The sequence below is a fragment of the Engraulis encrasicolus genome, chromosome 23, assembly GCF_034702125.1.
Source record: "Engraulis encrasicolus isolate BLACKSEA-1 chromosome 23, IST_EnEncr_1.0, whole genome shotgun sequence".
NCBI classification, from domain to species: Eukaryota; Metazoa; Chordata; class Actinopteri; order Clupeiformes; family Engraulidae; genus Engraulis; species Engraulis encrasicolus.
The window spans coordinates 16,383,184-16,402,045 of NC_085879.1; the positions used below are offsets into that span (position 1 = coordinate 16,383,184).

Sequence of the window (18,862 nt, forward strand, 5' to 3'; positions counted from 1 at the left end):
ACACTCTTAATTTGTCTCTGCAGCGTGATCTGCATTGCTTGACAGGTGGTGGTGCAAGATCATGAGTAATTTTATACATTAAACACATATCAGCAAAATAGATAAAACTATCAAAGGACAGTAAGTTGTACTTTGAAATAATGCTACAGTGATGATACTTTCTTGGCTTTTTGTCCAGAACCTTCAAAGCCATTTTGTAGAGAGAAACTAATGGTTGTATGGTGGTCACACCTGCCTGTGACCAACTCGTAGAACAGTATGACGTGTGAAAAGATCATTGAATGTAAAAACAGTTTTGCTGCAGGAAGTGGCAATTGATGTCTGATATGCCTAAAGTAGCCTAGACTAGCCTTGACACATTAGGATATTTTCTTAATGTGCTTTTTAAATGACAAATTAGTAGGGCTGTCCACGACCAAGGATTTTGTTGGTCGACCAAAGGTCGTCATTTACTCCGACTAATCGATTAATCCCCCCCCCCCCCCCCCCAAAAAAAAATATCGGTAAAAAAAATATATATATATTATTTTTTTTTACACATCCCATTTTGACCCAGATAGCCCTACTAGGCCTAATGAATATTCGAAGTTCGAATTCACATAGTTTTAGCCTGTAAAACACAAATAAAAAACGAATTAAAATTAATATTCGGTAGAGATGACGCTCGCTGCCTGAAAGCAGTAGCCCAACTGGAGGGCAGAATCAATATCCCCGCGTTGACTGTCATACATTTTCATCTATTTCGACATTTGTTGCAGCATTACTGTATAGTTGTTCACTGGAATGTCCATCAAGCGCTTAGTGTCTGTTTATGGTCTGTTTATGATGCGCAGCGTTTCCCCCTTTAAATTACCCACGCTGGTTTTGTTTATCGCTGGACCAGTGTTAATTTTGTCGACTAGACTAAGACTAAATATATTAGTCGACTAACCTTTTGAGAGTTTAATCGACTAAATTCTGACTAACAAAAATGATCTGTGAAAGACTAAAACAAGACTAAAATGTTGAGGACTTTTAGTCGACTAAATAATGACTAAACAAAAATGATTTGTGAAAGACTAAAAGTGACTAAGACTAAGAACTAACTTTTAGTCGACTAAATTCTGACTAACAAAAATGATTTGTGAAAGACTAAAAACGACTAAGACGTAGACTTTTTGGGGGGGGGGGGGCTCAGACATAAATTGGTACAACCAATTTACAGCAATTTACAACAATTGGTACAACTAAAACCTATAAATTTATTGTTAAGTTGTAATCAACCTTTAAAGGGACACTATGGGATTTAAAAAATGATTAATTACAGCTGAATCCATCCACAGATTTTACTTTTAGCAGACTGACCCTAACGAATATTGGGGGAGAAGCTTCTCAAACAAAACAAAAATCCCTTTACGAATACGTAGCACCAGCGACATATTCACATTTGTATGCACTATTGACTGCTTTAATTTTTAACACAGTGTTATAAATTTGCTATTACCAGAATGGCAATAACCAAGTCTTAGTGCATTACTAAAGGCCTTGTGATTTATTGTATTGTGACTTAAACTAAAGACTAAAATGTTTAGACTAAAACTAGAATAAAATGTTGAGGACTTTTAGTCAACAAAATAATGACTAAACAAAAATTATTTGTGAAAGACTAAAACTAGACAAAAATGTTGAGGACTTTTAGTCGACTAAATAATAACTAAACATAAATGATTGTTGAAAGACTAAAAGCGACTAAGACTTTGTGGACTTTGACATAAGACTAAGACTAAATTGAAAAATGGATGACAAAATTAACACTGCGCTGGACTGGAGTCTTGACAAGAGTTCTTGCCGTTCAGGGCAGCAAACAGAATTCTGATAAGTTTGTCGGTGAATGACTTAACGTACACACACACCCCAAAATATGTTCATATCTGGTGGTGGTTATTTGGATGTTGGCCAGCACGGAGTAGCCTACAATTGTACAGCAAAGTGGTATGGAAGCTAACAACGTGCGACTTAGCACCATGACGTTGCAACATAGCATTTTGGAGCTTCAGAGCTTCACACTTTTTACACCGTCTGCAATAAACGGATAATTATGCGAGACGAGACCGATGCAGGCGGCTCCCTGGAGTTCTGTCAACCAATGGATTCAACGAGTTGAGTGAGGTATTGTAGCAAACGGTGCCGGGTAATGTACGGGTGCGTGTGTATGAGGGAGGGAGAAGAGAGCAGGATCTGCCGTGGTGGTGAAGTTACATAGCCTAATTAAACGCACCTGTTGTTCGAATTCGCGTGGTTCTTCTCGCCCGACGTTAGTGACCATTGGCTGACGAGCAGTAATCTGTATCCTTTTAAAAAATAATCCCATGTTTTAGAGCTCCTTCCAGACATGGTCAAAAAAACTTCTATCCTTCTCAAACAAATCAACAACACGTCTTCCTTTGTCACGCCCTTCAGCAGTGTTGCCAGATTTTCTACGACAAATAAGCGACTGACGCCCTAAAAACAAGCCCAAAAGAAGCGACAGATGGGCGTCATGAAAACAAGCCCAAAAGAAGCGACCAAAGGGGTGGGTCGTCAGTCGTGTGCCTGGTCAGGGAAGACCTTGCTCTTTGCGGGGGTCTGCGTGGCTGCTAAAATCCCCACAAGTGACCACAGAAAGTGGGAGCTAACAATTTTGTAGTAGGGTCACTTGTAAGGATGAGTGAGAAAAACAAGTTGCCATTGAGAAACACATTCAAATCACCGGCAGAGCAGGAGAAAACGGCAAGCCCAACCCTGAAAAGAACAAGCCCAAAAAACCGCAACCCGCGACTTTACAAAATTAAAAGCAACTGCTCCAAAAAAGCCCAAGGTCGCTTATAATAAGTGGACTTGGCAACACTGCCTTCAAGTTAAGAGTCCTGAAAGCACTTTGACGAGACGCTGTTTATTTATTTTTTTTCCGCTGCGACCAATCGACCAATGGGATTCGGTCGACTAGAATTTTTTTTGGTTGACCAACGATTAGTCGATTATTTGCGGACAGCCCTACAAATTAGAGTCTATGATAACACCCAGATACTTAAAATTATCAACAGTTGTTATGCTCTGCCCCTTGACAAAGATGTCAGGTTAGCATCACACTTCTTGATGGAAAAATACATGGCCACTGTCTTGCTAACATTCAGAGTAAGACAGTTGTAAGTCAGCCAGTCTGACACTTTGTTCAGGGCTGATGTGAGTTTTAAAGCAGCTTGTTGTCTGGTTTTGGCATGGGCATAAAGATGTACTGAACAACTTAACCTTGCAAGCATCACTGAACCACTTTGAAGAAGGGATCTTGCTGTTAGAGAGTGAGTTAGTTAGTTCAAAGACCTTTTGTGTGAAGATGAAACAAGGTGTGTGTGGCCTTGCTCACCTTGCGGAAGGCAGCCATGAGGGGCGTGATCTTGCGGTTGTCGGCGGCGTCCACATCGGCTCCGGCCTGCACCAACAGCTGCACCACGTCAAAATGGCCGCCGTTGGCAGCCAGCCACAGCGGGGTATTGCCCTTCTTGTTACGTACGTCGATGTGAGCTCCCCTAAACACAATGAGGACACACATAAGTAAAAAAGTAATTTTCATTTATAAAACGTGTATATAAAAGTGAAGTGTAGTGCAGCAGCTGAATCGATACCCGTCATGTTAAAACATTTCGGTCACACATACAACAGAGATTTATCAAACCTAATACAACAGTGACTACCCTGAAACTGTACTTTGTAATTAAGTGGCAATATCTTCAGTAACTCTAGGTCTGCCCTTTTCTGACTCAGCCTTCGGCTGATTTAGACAACGTTCATATCAACGCACCTGTTGATGAGCAGCTCGCAGAACTTGTAGTGACCCTTGTCGGCGGCGATGGTGAGGGCGGTGTCGCGGGAGGAGGGGACGGGAGGGGCGTTGACGTCTGCACCCTTGTCCAGCAGCACGCGGCCCACCTCAGCGTAGCCTCCCGAGGCAGCCTCCATCAGGGGCGTCAGGCCCGTCTGGAGAGGCAGAGGATGAAGAGAGAGCGAGAAATGCAATTATGAAGACATGTTAAAAAGTACCTTCCATGTATGTTGGGTTCATAATTTGGTCAGATTTAATCCCCATCGACAGACAACTAAAATGAGAAGGTGGTCTTGTTTTCCAAATGTATGAGCTTATAAATTATCAGTCAGCATTTTAATGATTGTGTAGTGTTTGGTTCCCCAATGCTGACATTTATAATCAGTATTACTAAAGTATCATAATGATTAATGCTGATGCAGAACTGTCAGGTGCATGATTACTAGTGCGCTATGTTGGATTTACAAGTTAGTTATACGTGTATAACATAGGCAAGGCAAGGCCATTTTATTTGTATACCGCATTTCATACACAAGTGCTCTTGTGTTCCTTTTGTTTTTACTTTTATTGAAATGCATAAGAGCATGGTAAGTGAAATAAAAAATGTCAAAGAAGGGGGAAAATATAGTAAGAAAAGTTGGAAAAAAAAATTAGTAATAGTGTGCAATAGTAATAATATAAGCTAGCGCTGACCTTTGCACGGTGCTCTACGTTGGCCCTGCGGTCGAGTAGCAGGCTGACGACCTCTGCACGTCCCTGGAAGCAGGCGAGGGTCAGCGCCGTGTTGCGGTTGGTCTCGATCTGCGCGTTGATGTCGGAACCCATGTCCAGCAGTAGCTTCACCGCCGGCACGTGGCCGTTCATCGCCGCCAACATCAAGGGAGAGATGCCCAGCTTACTGCCCGTCCTGGAGGAGAGGAGAAAGATTCCAGTACTGATTGTGGGTTGAATCAAGGTTTGCATGCACGTTTTGCATGCACTCTGTGCATACATGTGCATGAATGACTGGCAAAATAAAATGTGACCGGACAAAATGTCCGACAAAAAATGACTACAATTAATAAGTAAATAATATTAGCTCATTTTAAATACTGAATGTTAAAAAACACCAGTAATATGAAACTGAACAAAGCTGAAAACAATTGTGAATAGCCTAAATGAACGTGTCATAAACAGCATGCAATAGTGCTGCTTGCGCTCTCATCCCCACGTCGTTGTCCCCAGTCAGGTTACGCTTCCCAATCACTTGACTCACGCTGGCTGCTGTCGAGGAACAGTTCTGCATTTTGTAGCCTATTTTACCAATATATCAGTGAACACAACAAAGGGCATTGCATTTGCAAAACCGTTTCATGCCCAGATGCGAAGTCAACTGTTTGGGACTCAATGCGATGGCATGCGCACATTGCGCAGCATCGCAGCATCGAATCACTTTCACTTTGCTGACAAATGGTGGTGGATCGCCAAGTAGGCAACAGTAGAGGGTCAAATTAAACATTTCAGAGAAAGATGTGCTCACGAGATGTCCCAGCGAAAGAGTATGCAGGGCTTTATAACTTTTTTCCACCACCAGCCAAAATGGATGTAACACGTGGGGGAACAAAACATTATTTTCCGTAATCTCTCTCTCTCCTGACCTGGAGTTGATCTCGGCACCAGCGTTGAGCAGGATCTTGATGATGTTGACGTAGCCCCCGGAGGCGGCCAGGCTGAGAGGGGTGTAGTCCGACACGTTGCGGTGCTCCTTATTGGCCCCACGCAGCAGCAGCAGCTCCACCACCTGCACACACACGACACACCAGACAACATGCGCTTCAATAATGACAGTAGGGCTGCACGATATACGAAAAATATGCGATACACGATAACATGACTGTATACTGCGATATATTTTCCCCTCTCTGCTTGCCATTCTACACTTTATCATGTATAAAATAGCTGAGAGCAGGAAAAAACATGGCTAATATACAGCATCAACTTAAAATGACAACATTTTTGATGCCTTTTTTAACCTTCTCACCAAATTTGCTATTATTACACACATGACCCAGACATGCGCTTTAATAAGCACAGTATGACCAACTGCACTTCACCACTGAGAACAGCACGACATGAGCTTTAATAACTCAAGAGTATCTATGACCAATTGTATGTATACATATACCAAATGGAGAAAAAAAAAAAACGCAGTCACAAGCTGAGTCTCATTATTTACTATACCACCATGTCCACAAGCATGTGTGTGTTGGCCTTTAAGCCATCATCAGTGTGTGCGAGCTTGTTTCTGCATTTTAAGTTTAAGGGGAGACGAGAATTTGTACTTATCCTAAGTCAACCATTTTTGCTTGTATTTTATTTTTATTTTACTGCCTCACATCCCACAAAGACTCAAATGACAATGAATGTGTGTCAGTGTGTGTACTTTTGCAAACATGCACTGAGTGTTATGTGAGAAACTGAGGGAGTTTTGTACCTCTTGGCGTCCGCCGGAGCAGGCGAGGGAGAGAGGCGTGTCTTTGGTTCTCTCCGACTGTGCCTCGATGTCCGCCCCCTTTACCAGTAGCACCTCCACCACCCCCACGTGCCCTGCGGTGGCCGCCAGGATCAGCGGGGTGAAACCTACGGCAGCACGAAGGGGACAAACATGGTATTGTTTACATTAGAAATACAGGTATTGCAGGTAAAATATCCTTTGTTTACAGAATCTTCTCTGAAACACAAGGACGGCAGAGCACAAGTCTGAAGGTAGTGGAAAGACAAATTACAAACTGTATGTCTGAGGTGATGGAAGTAAATCACTCCAAACACTCCTTCGTAGAAGACAGCCATTTCAAACAAAACACCAGCCATCGATTTCAAAACTTGTACAAGAACTTTTATTTTGGAGATGGTTGAGGTCTCCAGATCTGTGATTGTGCTAAAGTACAGAGTGAGGTGTCGTCTCTGCGACTCACCCTTCTTGTCACGGTGTTCGATGTTGGCTCCGCGTGCGATCAGCACAGACACCAGCTCCTCGTGGCCCCCAGCGCAGGCCAGCGTCAGCGCCGTGTCATGGTTACTCTCCGTCTGCACGGGTCGAAGATAGACAAGACGTAGGGGGTTAAATACAAACTTGCCAACACTAGACACACGACCATTAGAACATTTAAACAAATGTTGCCAACTCTCTATGCCAGAGAAACATTAGATCGCATAAACGAATGTAGCTATGCATTTTAAACATATTAAATGATTAACATTAAAATCAAAATTGGGAATTCCTTTATGACACTTATTTCTGGAGCTGCTTAAAAATGTTAAGCAACAAAAAGTATTTTCTTCTTTCTTCTGTATAGAGTGACTAAAGGCTTTATTGTCATGCAAACATGAAATGTGTCTTTTCTACTCTATTCTATTCTGTTCCTTTGATGTCAAGTAAAATCTATGCCAAAAAATATCTGGTTGAAAAGTACAAGTCTAAAAGTATGAGCCATATAGTCCTATAAGTATAAGCACAATCATGGATGGTGTGTGTGTGTGTGTGTGGGCTTCTTACATGTGCGTCGATGTCCACAGAGGGGTAGAGGGGCAGAGCGGAGGGGGGAGAGAGGCCGTTGGCGGTCTGCGTCAGGGGCTGGGAGAGGGGCGTGGGCGAGGTGGTAGTGTTCAGCATAGGCACTCTGCTGCTCACGGCTGCAACACACAGACCAGACACAGAAAACAAGTTCAATTCAAGCACTTTTACTGCGCTTGCAAAAGAGAGACAGGGAGCAGAAAACAAGTTGGTTGAAGTACTTTTACATGCCATTTTTAATTCAGAGAGCCCAGGTTAATAACTTTAATCATATTCAGAGACACTAAGCTCTCAAACCAATCAGTGGGTGGGCTGTCTATTTGGCAGTGCATTCTGGACTTGAAAATACTCACACACAAAAAATCCATGATTGAGTCCCAACCACAACATATGCCACCCATGTGACAAATTTCAGAAGAAATAGTCTAAAAGCATTCTTATTTTGTTTTTAATTTTAAGAGTGCAATACTTTTTTCCAGCCACCCATCCAACTTGTTATTTCTAACAAACCCACTGAACATGTGTGCATCATTTTTGCACTAAACATTCTGCTTTTCACAGCGAAGTTGTACGAGCTGGCAGTGGAGTGGAGTGAATCATAGGCCCTCTTACCCGCCATGATGTCGTCCAGTGTGTCGGTGAGCGTCTGGGCGGGCGTGGCCACCATGAGGCCGTCGGGAGGCGGGGGCGCCTGCGTCAGGAGTCCTTGGCCCACAACCATCTGCTGCTGCTGCTCTGTGTGAGCGGCCGCCGCCAGGGCCCTCTGGAGCTCCGGACTGGCCCCACCGGGGTAGATGTCCGAGGCCTGGGGAGGCAGAGACGGAGGGGGGTAGGCTGGCTGAAGCGCCGGGGGAGGAGGCGGCGGAGGTGGAGGTTGGTGCTGGGCCTGCTGGAGTTGCTGCAGCTGGGGCTGCTGAGGCTGGGGGGTGGGGGTGGGAGGCGGAGGTAGGGGCTGCTGCTGGAGCTGCTGGAGCTGCTGGAGCTGTGCACAGGTGCTGTCATCTGGGGGTGGCTGTTGGAGCTGAGGCTGCTGGGGGTGGTGGTGGTGGTAGATGATTGAGGCCTCTTGCTGCGATGGGAGCTGGCTGTAGACCGAGTCCACCACCTCGTCCTCCTCGTCCTCCTCATCTTCTTCCTCCTCTTCCTCCTCCTCCTCCTCTTCTTCTTCTTCTTCATCCTCCTCCTCCTCATCCTCTTCTTCTTCCTCCTCCTCCTCCTCCTCGTCCTCCTCCCCAGGTGATTGTTGCTCATCCTCGTCCTCCGGGAGCAGCTGCTGGCTGCCCAGCTCCTTCTCCAGGCTCTCGAGGAGCGCGGTGGGCACCGGTGGGTCCCTCGGCTGTTGTACGTGGTGGTGGTGGTGGTGGTGGTGATGGTGGTGGTGCGGAGGGGGTGGCGGAGGAGGAGGAGGGGAAGGCAGCAGGTGGCCTCCAGGGTGGTGAGGAGGAGGAGGTGGGTGGGCGTTGACCACGGTGGCAGCACAGGAGTTGCCGATGCCGGCGGGACAGACGCCAACAACCGGGCCACCGCCGCCATGCCCGGGGCCGGGGCACTGCCCCTGGCAGCCGCCCGCCTCGGGCCCCTTCAGGCCCTTGGCCTCCATGTACTCTTTGGTGAACTGCTGCTGCGTCTTCAGCTGCAGCTGCCGCTCCACCTTCTGCAGCTCCTTCAGGATCTTCTTCTTCTTCTGCACCTGTTCAAATGTCAGTCTAGTTACTTTAACATCTATTACATGAACTCAATGGTTATTTAGTTATTATTATTAAGTCTCATCATGGACCACACTGCTGTTTCAAACATACAATGTTGGCCATTTTATACACTGTACCAGAGTTATACTGTGACTGTGCGACATTACATTGTGCTGATCAGTTCCTGCCCACCTTGAATTCATGGATTCTACCATTTATATTATGTATGCTAATCCCAAAGCAAATCAACTGTCCATGTCAACGTGATGTGCCGTCAGCTTCGATTAATAAACCATCACAATTAAAGAACTTTTAAAAAGTTGCATATGCAATGGCATATGCAATACATGTTTTGCTGCTCTGCTTTCAGTCATGTTCAGCATGAAATATAAGGTACATGCATAAACATACACATGGACAGGGCTCTAAATTAACACACGCCAACACGCCAAACACGGGTGAGAATTCATTTTGGCTAGTAGAAAAAAATTACCTACCCGCCAATTTGGCTAGTAGCGCCCGAGTACAGTAAATTATGAACGGTAAACCGCTGCTTGAATGGCAACGATACGGCGAGATTTCCTACATTACCCATAAACACTACCGTCATGACGTAGCATCCCACCGTGGGCTTTCAGACGCAGTTCTGGCAGCGGCTACTCCATGCTGCTGTTGCGCGCGACACGACAGAAAACATTTCAGACGAACAGCCTACTGTCGGCTACGCTCGCATTATTTTGACAGGCAACTCTCCTCCTCTGCTTCTGTCGCTTTCGCTCCACCACTTTTAACATCACTATTAGGCCTACTGTTACTATTAGCACTCACCGACACAGAACCTTTCTCTAACAGGCTGCCTTTTTAAGCTGTGAGGACCTGACCGAAGAGTTTTAATAACATGACGCGGATTATGCCTACTTCTGTTTTGTATGTTTTGTGGTGGTGGTTAGAGCAAGATTCTGTGTTGGCGAATAGGCCTACTAGTAATAATAACAGTAATAGTAGTGACGTTTTTAAAAAGGAGTGGTTGTGGAAAGAAATTGCGACAAGGGCAGAGGATGATAACTATCTGTCAGAGTAGTGTGCGCGTAGCTGTCAGTTGTCTTCTGAAATGCTTTAAGTCCTGGCGCAACTTAAGTTGGAAAGCCCACTCCATCTGAAAGAAGAGCAGACCTTGCATAACCGTGCAAGTAGGCTACGTGAAAAAAAAAATCAATAACCAAAAAACTGCCAACGGCGACATTTCCGTGATAGTTAAACATAGCGTGCTTCTTGTCATTTTATTGCGCATGGTAGAGAAGAGCTCCTGGAGTAAATGAAGGTGTCTATAGCAGCATTTAGGCTACATAAACACACAGACATACCCATTATTGCATGCGTGTGTGTGTGTGTGTGTGTGTGTGTGTGTGTGTGTGTGTGTGTGTTGATCTCTCCTTTCCTCCTCTCTCCTCTTCTTTTCCTCTCATTTCTTCTCCTTCCTTGGAGTGTACAGATGTGAGGTTTTGTAGTGTTTGGCTGTGTGTTTGGTTGTAGGCTATGTTAAAGGTCTGTTGTGTGGCTTGAGTGATGTGATTCACTGTTTTCAGAGGTAAATATAAAGCAGAAGTTAAAAAAATAATTAAAAAGTGTATATAATATGCTTATTATGTTAATTAGGCCTATGTAGGCCTATAGTGTTTATGTGTTTTGGAAATAGTTGAATAAAATAACCATGATTTTTTTTTTTTTTTAAATAGCCTAACACATAGCCTAGTTTATTTTGGCGAGATAAAAAAAAAAAGGCTAGTTGACCTTCTGTTTGGCTGGTAAGAAAAAATGTCTACTAGCCAAATTGGCTGGTGGTGGAAAAAGTTAATTTAGAGCCCTGCACATGGTTTGTAGAGCGGGGTAACGGGTTGAATATCCAATTTTCACTCCCACCCCTGCACCTCCAGCGGCACCTGCACCCCCACGCACCTGCTCCTCGCGGCTCTTCTTGAGCTCCTCGATCTTGTCTTTGGTGAGCGGCTCGCCCTGGATGAGCTCCAGCGACTGCAGCTGGGCACGCTCGATGGCACTGATGCGCTGGCCCAGCTCGTTCAGCTTGCCCTCCGTCTCCTCCACGATGCAGTCCAGCGGCTGGTAGGGGTGGAAGGCCGGGGGCAGGGCGTCCGACGAGGAGGAAGAGGAGGAGGAGGAAGGCAAGGGGGCAGGAGGGGAGGAGGACGACACGGAGGAGGAGGAGGAAGGTGGCATTGGGGCGGGCTGGAGGGCGGCCTGTCTCTGCTTGGACGAGACTGAAGAGACAAGAGAGAGAGAGAGAGAGAGAGAGAGAGAGAGAAGAGAGAGAGAGAGAGAGAGAGAGAGACATTTAGTGAGAGTTGATTATTGCCACCATCGTTACCATCTACTGGCAGTTCATTATTAAAACCATGTGTTAAGTCCTACTGGTAAGTTGATTTTATTAAATGCCGTGACTGAGTTGGAGAGACTAGAGCGAGTAGAACCAGTTCAAGTTTCCTTGTCTCTGCAGTCACATAAATTATGAAGTAATTCTATGCCAGAAATTTCCAAACGTCTAACTTCTACATCTAGTCTACATATTTTGCCTAATTTCAGTCACCACTATTCAGCTATTTATAACAAAATGTCTACAGAGCTGAAAGAATGGTGTATCAGTAAATGTTGTGGCAAGTTGTTAAGAATTCCCTGACAGAAGAGTTGGGGGAAAAAACAACTTAACATGGAATTAGCTAACCAGTTGGGCATAACGTGTGTTAGATCTTCCCTGCTCACCTTTGCTTGAGGCGGGTGGGGGGCTAGCGACGGTGGAGGGCACACGGTCTGGCTCCTGGGGAGGCACCACCATGGCCAAGGCCTGGAATGGGACACGAGGGACCTGCAGGGGGAAAGGGGCCACACGCACGCACACACAGACACACACACACACATTTATTACAAGAGGAACGTTATCCAAAAGTATCTGCAATACTAATGCTAGATTTTTTTTAAGTCCTGATTAATTTATAACTGCATAAGTAATAGTGTCATCAGCTGACAAGCAGTTATGTTTAAGTCAGTGGGCTTTGTAAAATAAAAGGCATTCTACTCTAAGATAAGCTTTTCAGTTGTTTACAACCCGATAAAAGGCATAAATCAATATATCAAATCAAAATGTATTTTTATAGATAGCACAATTTAATCATTCATCACTTGATTGAATTTCCTGACCTAAAACACTTTAAATCCAAGAATAGAGCCATGCCCCTGTGGATGCGCCTGTGCTCACCTGAGAGGGGTCTTGCGAGGGGGGCGTGAGCTGGGAGAGGTCGGGGGCGGGCACTGACAGGATGTTGTTTGGGTAGTCTAGCAGGTAGGACACCACGTTAGTGTGGCCCCCCTTAGCAGCTTCGATCAACATGCTGGAGCCGTCCTGTTGGGAGAGAGGAGCGATAGGGTAAGGTTCACAGTACAACATATACGTACATTACCAACACTTATAACCCATTTAAGCAGAGCTCCAAACCAACAGTTCTCATCAGAATAAGGAAACAATAATTTTATGATTTGTTTCTTTAATGCGCAAAATATTCTATACCCTTAAAACTAGGATGAGCAACTAATCAATATATCAAATCCACATTACTAAATGTTCCTTAGAATATTCACATGTGTATTTTAACACCAATTTATATTATGCATTTACAGAGACGAATGTATTTTATTTTGGGTGGCAGTTAGCCTGCTTCCACATGATCTCAGTGGCATCTTTCTCCACAACATTGTGTTAATTTATTCATGACACAGCAGCAGCTCAGTACAGTTCATGGCTGCGGCCAGCAGGGGGCCTCCTCACCTTCAGCCGGTGGGTGGGGTCAGCCCCATGAGCCAACAGCAGTTCCACAACAGCAAGATGGCCACCGGCGCAGGCCAGAGACACCACCGTGTGGTCGTTATTGGCTGTCGAGCGGTTCACGTTCGCCCCTGGGGAGACCAGAGACAGAGGGAAGGACAGAGGGAGAGGAGGAGAGAGACGAGGGGTAAAGAGACTAGTTACTACTATTGCTTCATTATTAGTGTGAATAGGTCAGCAAGCATAATGGATCAAGTGGAAAAAATGTTTTATGTGAGCGAGCAGAATGGATCAGGTGGTGAAAAGGTAAATAAATGTTCTGTAGTTTTCCTGGGTGTACATGCATTTATGTGAATTACGCATTATGCACATGATTTGGCTGTGTGCTGTTGTGTGTGTGTGTCTGTGCAATGCGTGCGAGCATGCGTGCTGTAGGTTAGGTACCTGTACACATACCCTTGCTGATGAGGAACTGCACGGTACACAGGTGTCCTGCCCTCGCAGCCTTCATCAGAGGAGTCCTTCCACCCTCCGACTCATGCTCCTGAAACAAACACATCTTTAAGTCCCCTGAAACTAACTATACACCACAGGGGATATGAAAATATAGAAAAGTGCAAAATTGCTTTTGCAATTTGTTTGTTGTTTTTAAACCACCGTCAATCAATCACAGACAATCTTCAGTTCGATCTTAGGACATGAAAGACACCCATGTACTATGTATAAGGTTAACTTTGTGAAAATACCTACATGAAGAGGTTTCTACAACACATACACGCAATATAAAGAATCATGAATCGGACCTTTTCAAGTTCCAATGTGTGAGACGATTAGCGTGGAACAGGTGCATGGGTATTTTTTTTAAACTTTAATTTGACATTTTTTACATTATTGACTGGACATTAAAGAAGTCCAAGTCCTCACCAGGTCTGCTCCAGCTTGCAGCAGCACGTCCGCCACATCAGTGTGGCCGTTCTCACAGGCGTATGTAAGCGCGGTGTCCCCCGTCGCCGTGGTGGCATGCACATTGGCTCCTAGGACACAGGAGAGACAAATGGATGGATCAACTTTGAAAATTTGAAAGGGAGGTCATTTCATAGTATGAATGGGTGGTTACGGTCCCCTTTTTCTCAATTGTAGTGTGACTTTCAATGGTAAAGCATGATGTGTAAAGAGTGGAGTCTATGACAAACGATTTATGACCAATAATCATTGTCTACAAAGTGTAGCGATGCTCTGATCGATCAGACACTAATCATTATTTGCCCAAATTGCTTGATCGGCGCACCCAATGAAGAACCGATCAAAAAGCTGATCACATAACAAATTACTTGGGGTCGATCGATACAGGTTTTTTAATGGCCGATGCGATACCGTTTTTTTTTTCATCACCATTGGCCGATACCCGATTTCCGATACCCGATATTTGGGGCAGATATGGGTTAAAAAAAAAAAGGTTAAAAAAATGACAAATATTCCAGGTCTCAAGTTAAAAATAAACATTCCTTTAACATTATCAAATTGAGGTAGAACTTGTAACATTTAAACACCCACTCTAACAATCAAGTAATAAAAAAATAAAGTGTCTTAGTGCTTTTAAAAAAAAATCCCGAATGACATAAAATAATAAATATTGCTTATCGGCCAAAACCACACGCGTATTGGCCGATACAGATGCACTTTAAAAAAATGCAAATATCGGCCCAATTTCGGATCGATATATATATATATCGGTCTATCCTTACAAATTACTCACACATTTTTCTGACTGACCTACAAAGCTACGGTGAGTATTGCAAGTACGGTATGTAATGCCTTTATTTACTGCCAATTCTTCAACATTTACTTTGGATTGAAATGTCCCATCTCTAAACTGCTGGATATGACGAACACCTGCTGAACACTAAGCAACACTACAACACTTAAAAGGTGTGCCTCCCCTCACCTGCGGCGAGCAGGTACTTGACCAGCTCCAGGTGTCCCTCCTGCGCTGCCTCCATGAGCGGCGTGGAGCAGCCCAGCTCGATGTCGGCGCCGGCCTTGATCAGGAAGTCTGCCACCTCCAGGAAGCCCCCGCAGCAGGCCAGCGTCAGCGCCGTCTCCTGCGTCTCCTCCGTCTGGGCGTTGATGTTCGCACCTGATGCACAGCAAGGACAACAAGGGGTTAACTTCAGTGAATACTACATGCGGATAATACAAATGTTTCGGTCACAATCAGACCATCATCTGTGCAAATATGATGCACTGATGGTCTGACTATCATTGAAAAGTTTGCACTTCACTTGGGTGGCACTTATTTTCTAATATACAATAAAAGTACACTATTGCACCAGCATTAAGGTGTGCAAGTTCCCTTACTTCTCCTCTTTCTGTGGCGTTTAGGTTAGGAGACTTGAGGTTGAGAATAAAATAAAGTCTCCTAAACAGACATTCACCTGATGTCACATGGACCCAGGAAAAGTACGGGCTTGATTCCCCTCTACCTTTTTCCATTTCTATGCTAATACACAATTAGGGTTTTCACTTCTGCGCTATAGCTTTCTGCTGGATATAGATATAACAAAAATGTTGGCACAGACATCAAATGAGGACAGTGAGGTGTTTAACCGGAGTGATAAAAGGTCTACTTTACCGCCTCATTACTTTCCTTTAGTGACCTTATGTTTTACAGATACTGTACATAAACAAAGGGTAAACTTGTGGGGCAAAAAGGACAACTAATATCTAAATGGTGGTCAAAAGATTACGCTCCTTGCAGCGGCACCGTAGTGGGCTGAAATTGGCACCGATATGCCAGGGCCCCAAATATCCACTTTCTTACACCACCCATTAAGTCTGCCCATTTCAACATTTATCGCACTCCCACAGCATTTCTGGTCTGCCAGTTCCAGTTAGGCTGCCCATAGCCCTCCAGAAGGATTTAGTTACAACAGGGCAGTTATACCAGGGCCCCATTATAAGGATGGGCTCACGAGGAGTCTGCAATAGTATATTATTTGAGGGGGTGCCATACAATTGAGAGGATCTGCTCATACAAAAAACCCTGAAACTTGGTGCTATGCCCTTGGCCTCTGCATGACCATTGGTTACTAGGCTGTAACAAAGAGGCATTTTGAACAAGAGCGAGCAAAACTGTCAAGGTAAAAAAAAAAAGACATCAAGAAGCTTGCACCTTTAATTCCACCATCTTTCTCTAAAAATGATGTTTTCTCTGAGAGTTCAGAAAGCCTGGAAATGAACTTCAGAGATGACCAATCCCACAATTAACAGTGAGACGCCCAAATATCACTTCTTGCCACTACTCATGAATTCCATCTCATTCGTTTACTGATTTTGGCACGTCGTGACTATGCTCACACATCTGGGTGTAGCATCTGCAAAATGCTCGGCGTACGTGTTAAGAAAACATATACACACACATTTGCGGACTGCAACACAGCCAGGGTCCCGTTTTGACGATACAGAAATGAATAGCATGAAATGTATTTCATCGAAAAAATAAAACAGCAGCACATATTTAGCATCCATTTTCCTGCCAATACCAGCCAATCTTGCAAGTGGAAAATTGATTTCCTTTCGAGAGAAATGTTATAAGTCTAGATGACGTGCTCGCTGCTGTGCCTTTCTGCCAAGTCATGGTTAATGGGTGAGTCATCGGCAGAAGGGCATGTCATGTCCAATTTACATCCGCCCTAGATTACTCCGCCCTGGCTCGCATTCCTTCCTTGTTTGTGTCACATCTTTATGTGAAGGAGGAGAAAGGAGGTAAGGATGCAACAGAGGGAAGCAAGGAATAAATAAATAAAGGACAGCCGACATTCTCCAAGACTGTGTAGAACTAAACTCAACCCTAATTTACGGACTTGTTTGTTAGATTGATGTAGTCCACCTGGTGAGAAGTACTCTGGTGTAGCTGAAAAGGAGGAGCACACTGCAGCCAGAAACGGGTGACTTCAGAGTCCTGAAAACCACATCTTCTATGTAGTTTTTGTTTCGCGTTTATATGAAAAAGAAGCGGTAAGAGGAATGATTAAAAGGGCAACTGGCATTCCATCAAGAATGGACAGACTCCCATCAACGTAAACTCACCACATCAGGCTTAATGTCTTCCTGGGTGTGGGTGCACTCTGTGGTGTCCCAGAGTAAGACAGGTTGCCTGTTTGACAGGATGTAGCTTAATGCAGCAGGATGTAAGCTTAGCACCCACTCACCTCTTCAAAGTTGGAAAACATTGAACTGCTACACAAGAACCCCAGAGTAACACAAACAGCTTTTGACATGGCTTTCTCCTTGTATCAAGTGTGGTGCCATTACCTCGTTCCTCTCTCATGCACATCGAGGTTTACACACTCTCAACTCCTAAACCAGAGCCCTGAGACTAGAACCCAATTCCACTATCAAAGTGGGCTAGAAACCCATTTCCTTCTGTTATTCTCACCGTGTGCAAGCAGCAGTGACGCCATCTCCTCGTGCCTTTTTGTGGTGGCCTCCACGCTTACACACACTTACTCCCTCCAACAACCAACCCCCTCCAGACTAGATCATAATCCTCCAGTTCCCCCTCACCTTGTGCCAGCAGCAGTGCCACCATCTCCTCGTGGCCCTCCCTGGCGGCCTCCATGAGGGGGGTGTAGCCCTCGTCGTTCACCTCCTCCAGGTTGGCTCCCCTCTCGATGAGCAGCGCGGCCAGCTCCACGTGGCCGCCGCACGCCGCCAGCGTCAGGGGCGACTCGAAGGAGTCGGCCGGCATGTTGACCTGCGCGCCGCTGTCCAACAGCAGCCGGGCCACCTCCACGTGCCCATCCTGGGACAGCATAGGGGGAGCGGGGGAGGGCACAGAATAAACATCGCGGCATGGCATGGAATGGCATGGCATTGAATAGAATAACCTGACAAAGTTACTGTAGTAAGACAAGATTAGTGTAGTAAGAGTGCCTGTCCTGGGACAGCATAGGGGGAGCGGGGGAGGGCACAGAATAAACATGGTGGCATGGCATGGAGTAGAATAGAACAGAATATAGCCTGACAAAGGTTACTGTAGTAAGTGTCCCCGTCGTGGGACAGCATAGGGGGAATGGGGGAAGGGTATGGAATAAGTATCGTGGCATAACATGGCACAAGGTCAAATAATGAACATGGACTGACACATTTCTATGTGGTAAGTGTGCCCGTCCTGGGACAGCATAGTGGAGGGCACAAGAGAACAAGCATCGGCCCATGGTATGGCATGACATGATACTATTTATGGTAACAGCTGGCAAGGCATAGACAATAACTTTTTTCCCTTATTGAGGGCAACTCAGATCACACTTATCAAAAGTCCCTGAAAAAGAAGAGTGACAAGTGGCACGGTTATCACAGCATTGGATCTCATGATAATTTGTTCATATCTTTATTAGCCATGTTCCTTTTCCCCAGTCTTCTCCAGCAGAAGCTCACCATGCAAGCCTCCATAAGCGCTGTGTGCATCTCGTCAGTCTTGTGCTCCTGGTCTGCTCCCGCCTCCAGCAGAAAGCGCACCATGTCCAGATGTCCTGATCAACACAAGACAAGACACACGCACACAAATGGGTACATCAGTGAATGTCATACACATACTCGAGTAGCACGGACTCATGGCCTGTAATTATGGGATCTACCAAGTCCGCGCCACGTGTTGTTAGCGTGTCAGAGTGCATGTTGATGCTGGTGCCTTACTACAACCACATAAAGCTTCTAATGACTATTATGTATCTTCCTAGATGCCAACTATACACTGCCCAACTACCAACTTAAAAGGGGTACCCACGCCTCACCCTTGTGGCAGACCAGCGTGAGGATGCGTTCTTTGAACTAGTTGCAGTACGTGTTGATGCCAGTGTCCTAGTCCAGCAGCAGACTCTTTCAATGACTATTATCGGTCCAATAACCACACCCTGCCTAGCTACCAACTATCCCCTGCCCAACTAGCA

General features: G+C 45.1%; 1 protein-coding gene across 5 annotated transcripts in view; it reads right to left on the minus strand.

Annotated features, from left to right (window-relative positions):
• LOC134440499 (ankyrin repeat and KH domain-containing protein 1-like) overlaps positions 1-18,862 on the minus strand; it is a 53,054-nt gene that overhangs the window by 14,996 nt on the left and 19,196 nt on the right. For all 5 annotated transcript variants that reach the window (XM_063190599.1, XM_063190601.1, XM_063190598.1 and 2 more), the window contains exons 7-23: positions 18,351-18,445; positions 17,478-17,715; positions 14,857-15,048; positions 13,836-13,945; positions 13,368-13,455; positions 12,915-13,042; positions 12,348-12,491; positions 11,855-11,957; positions 11,036-11,355; positions 8,004-9,081; positions 7,374-7,510; positions 6,793-6,904; positions 6,312-6,457; positions 5,476-5,618; positions 4,532-4,745; positions 3,818-3,993; positions 3,383-3,545 (exon numbers count right to left, since the gene is read on the minus strand). In XM_063190599.1, coding sequence (XP_063046669.1) covers positions 3,383-3,545; positions 3,818-3,993; positions 4,532-4,745; positions 5,476-5,618; positions 6,312-6,457; positions 6,793-6,904; positions 7,374-7,510; positions 8,004-9,081; positions 11,036-11,355; positions 11,855-11,957; positions 12,348-12,491; positions 12,915-13,042; positions 13,368-13,455; positions 13,836-13,945; positions 14,857-15,048; positions 17,478-17,715; positions 18,351-18,445 — 3,587 coding nt within the window. The remainder of the gene's footprint in view (positions 1-3,382; positions 3,546-3,817; positions 3,994-4,531; positions 4,746-5,475; positions 5,619-6,311; positions 6,458-6,792; positions 6,905-7,373; positions 7,511-8,003; positions 9,082-11,035; positions 11,356-11,854; positions 11,958-12,347; positions 12,492-12,914; positions 13,043-13,367; positions 13,456-13,835; positions 13,946-14,856; positions 15,049-17,477; positions 17,716-18,350; positions 18,446-18,862) is intronic.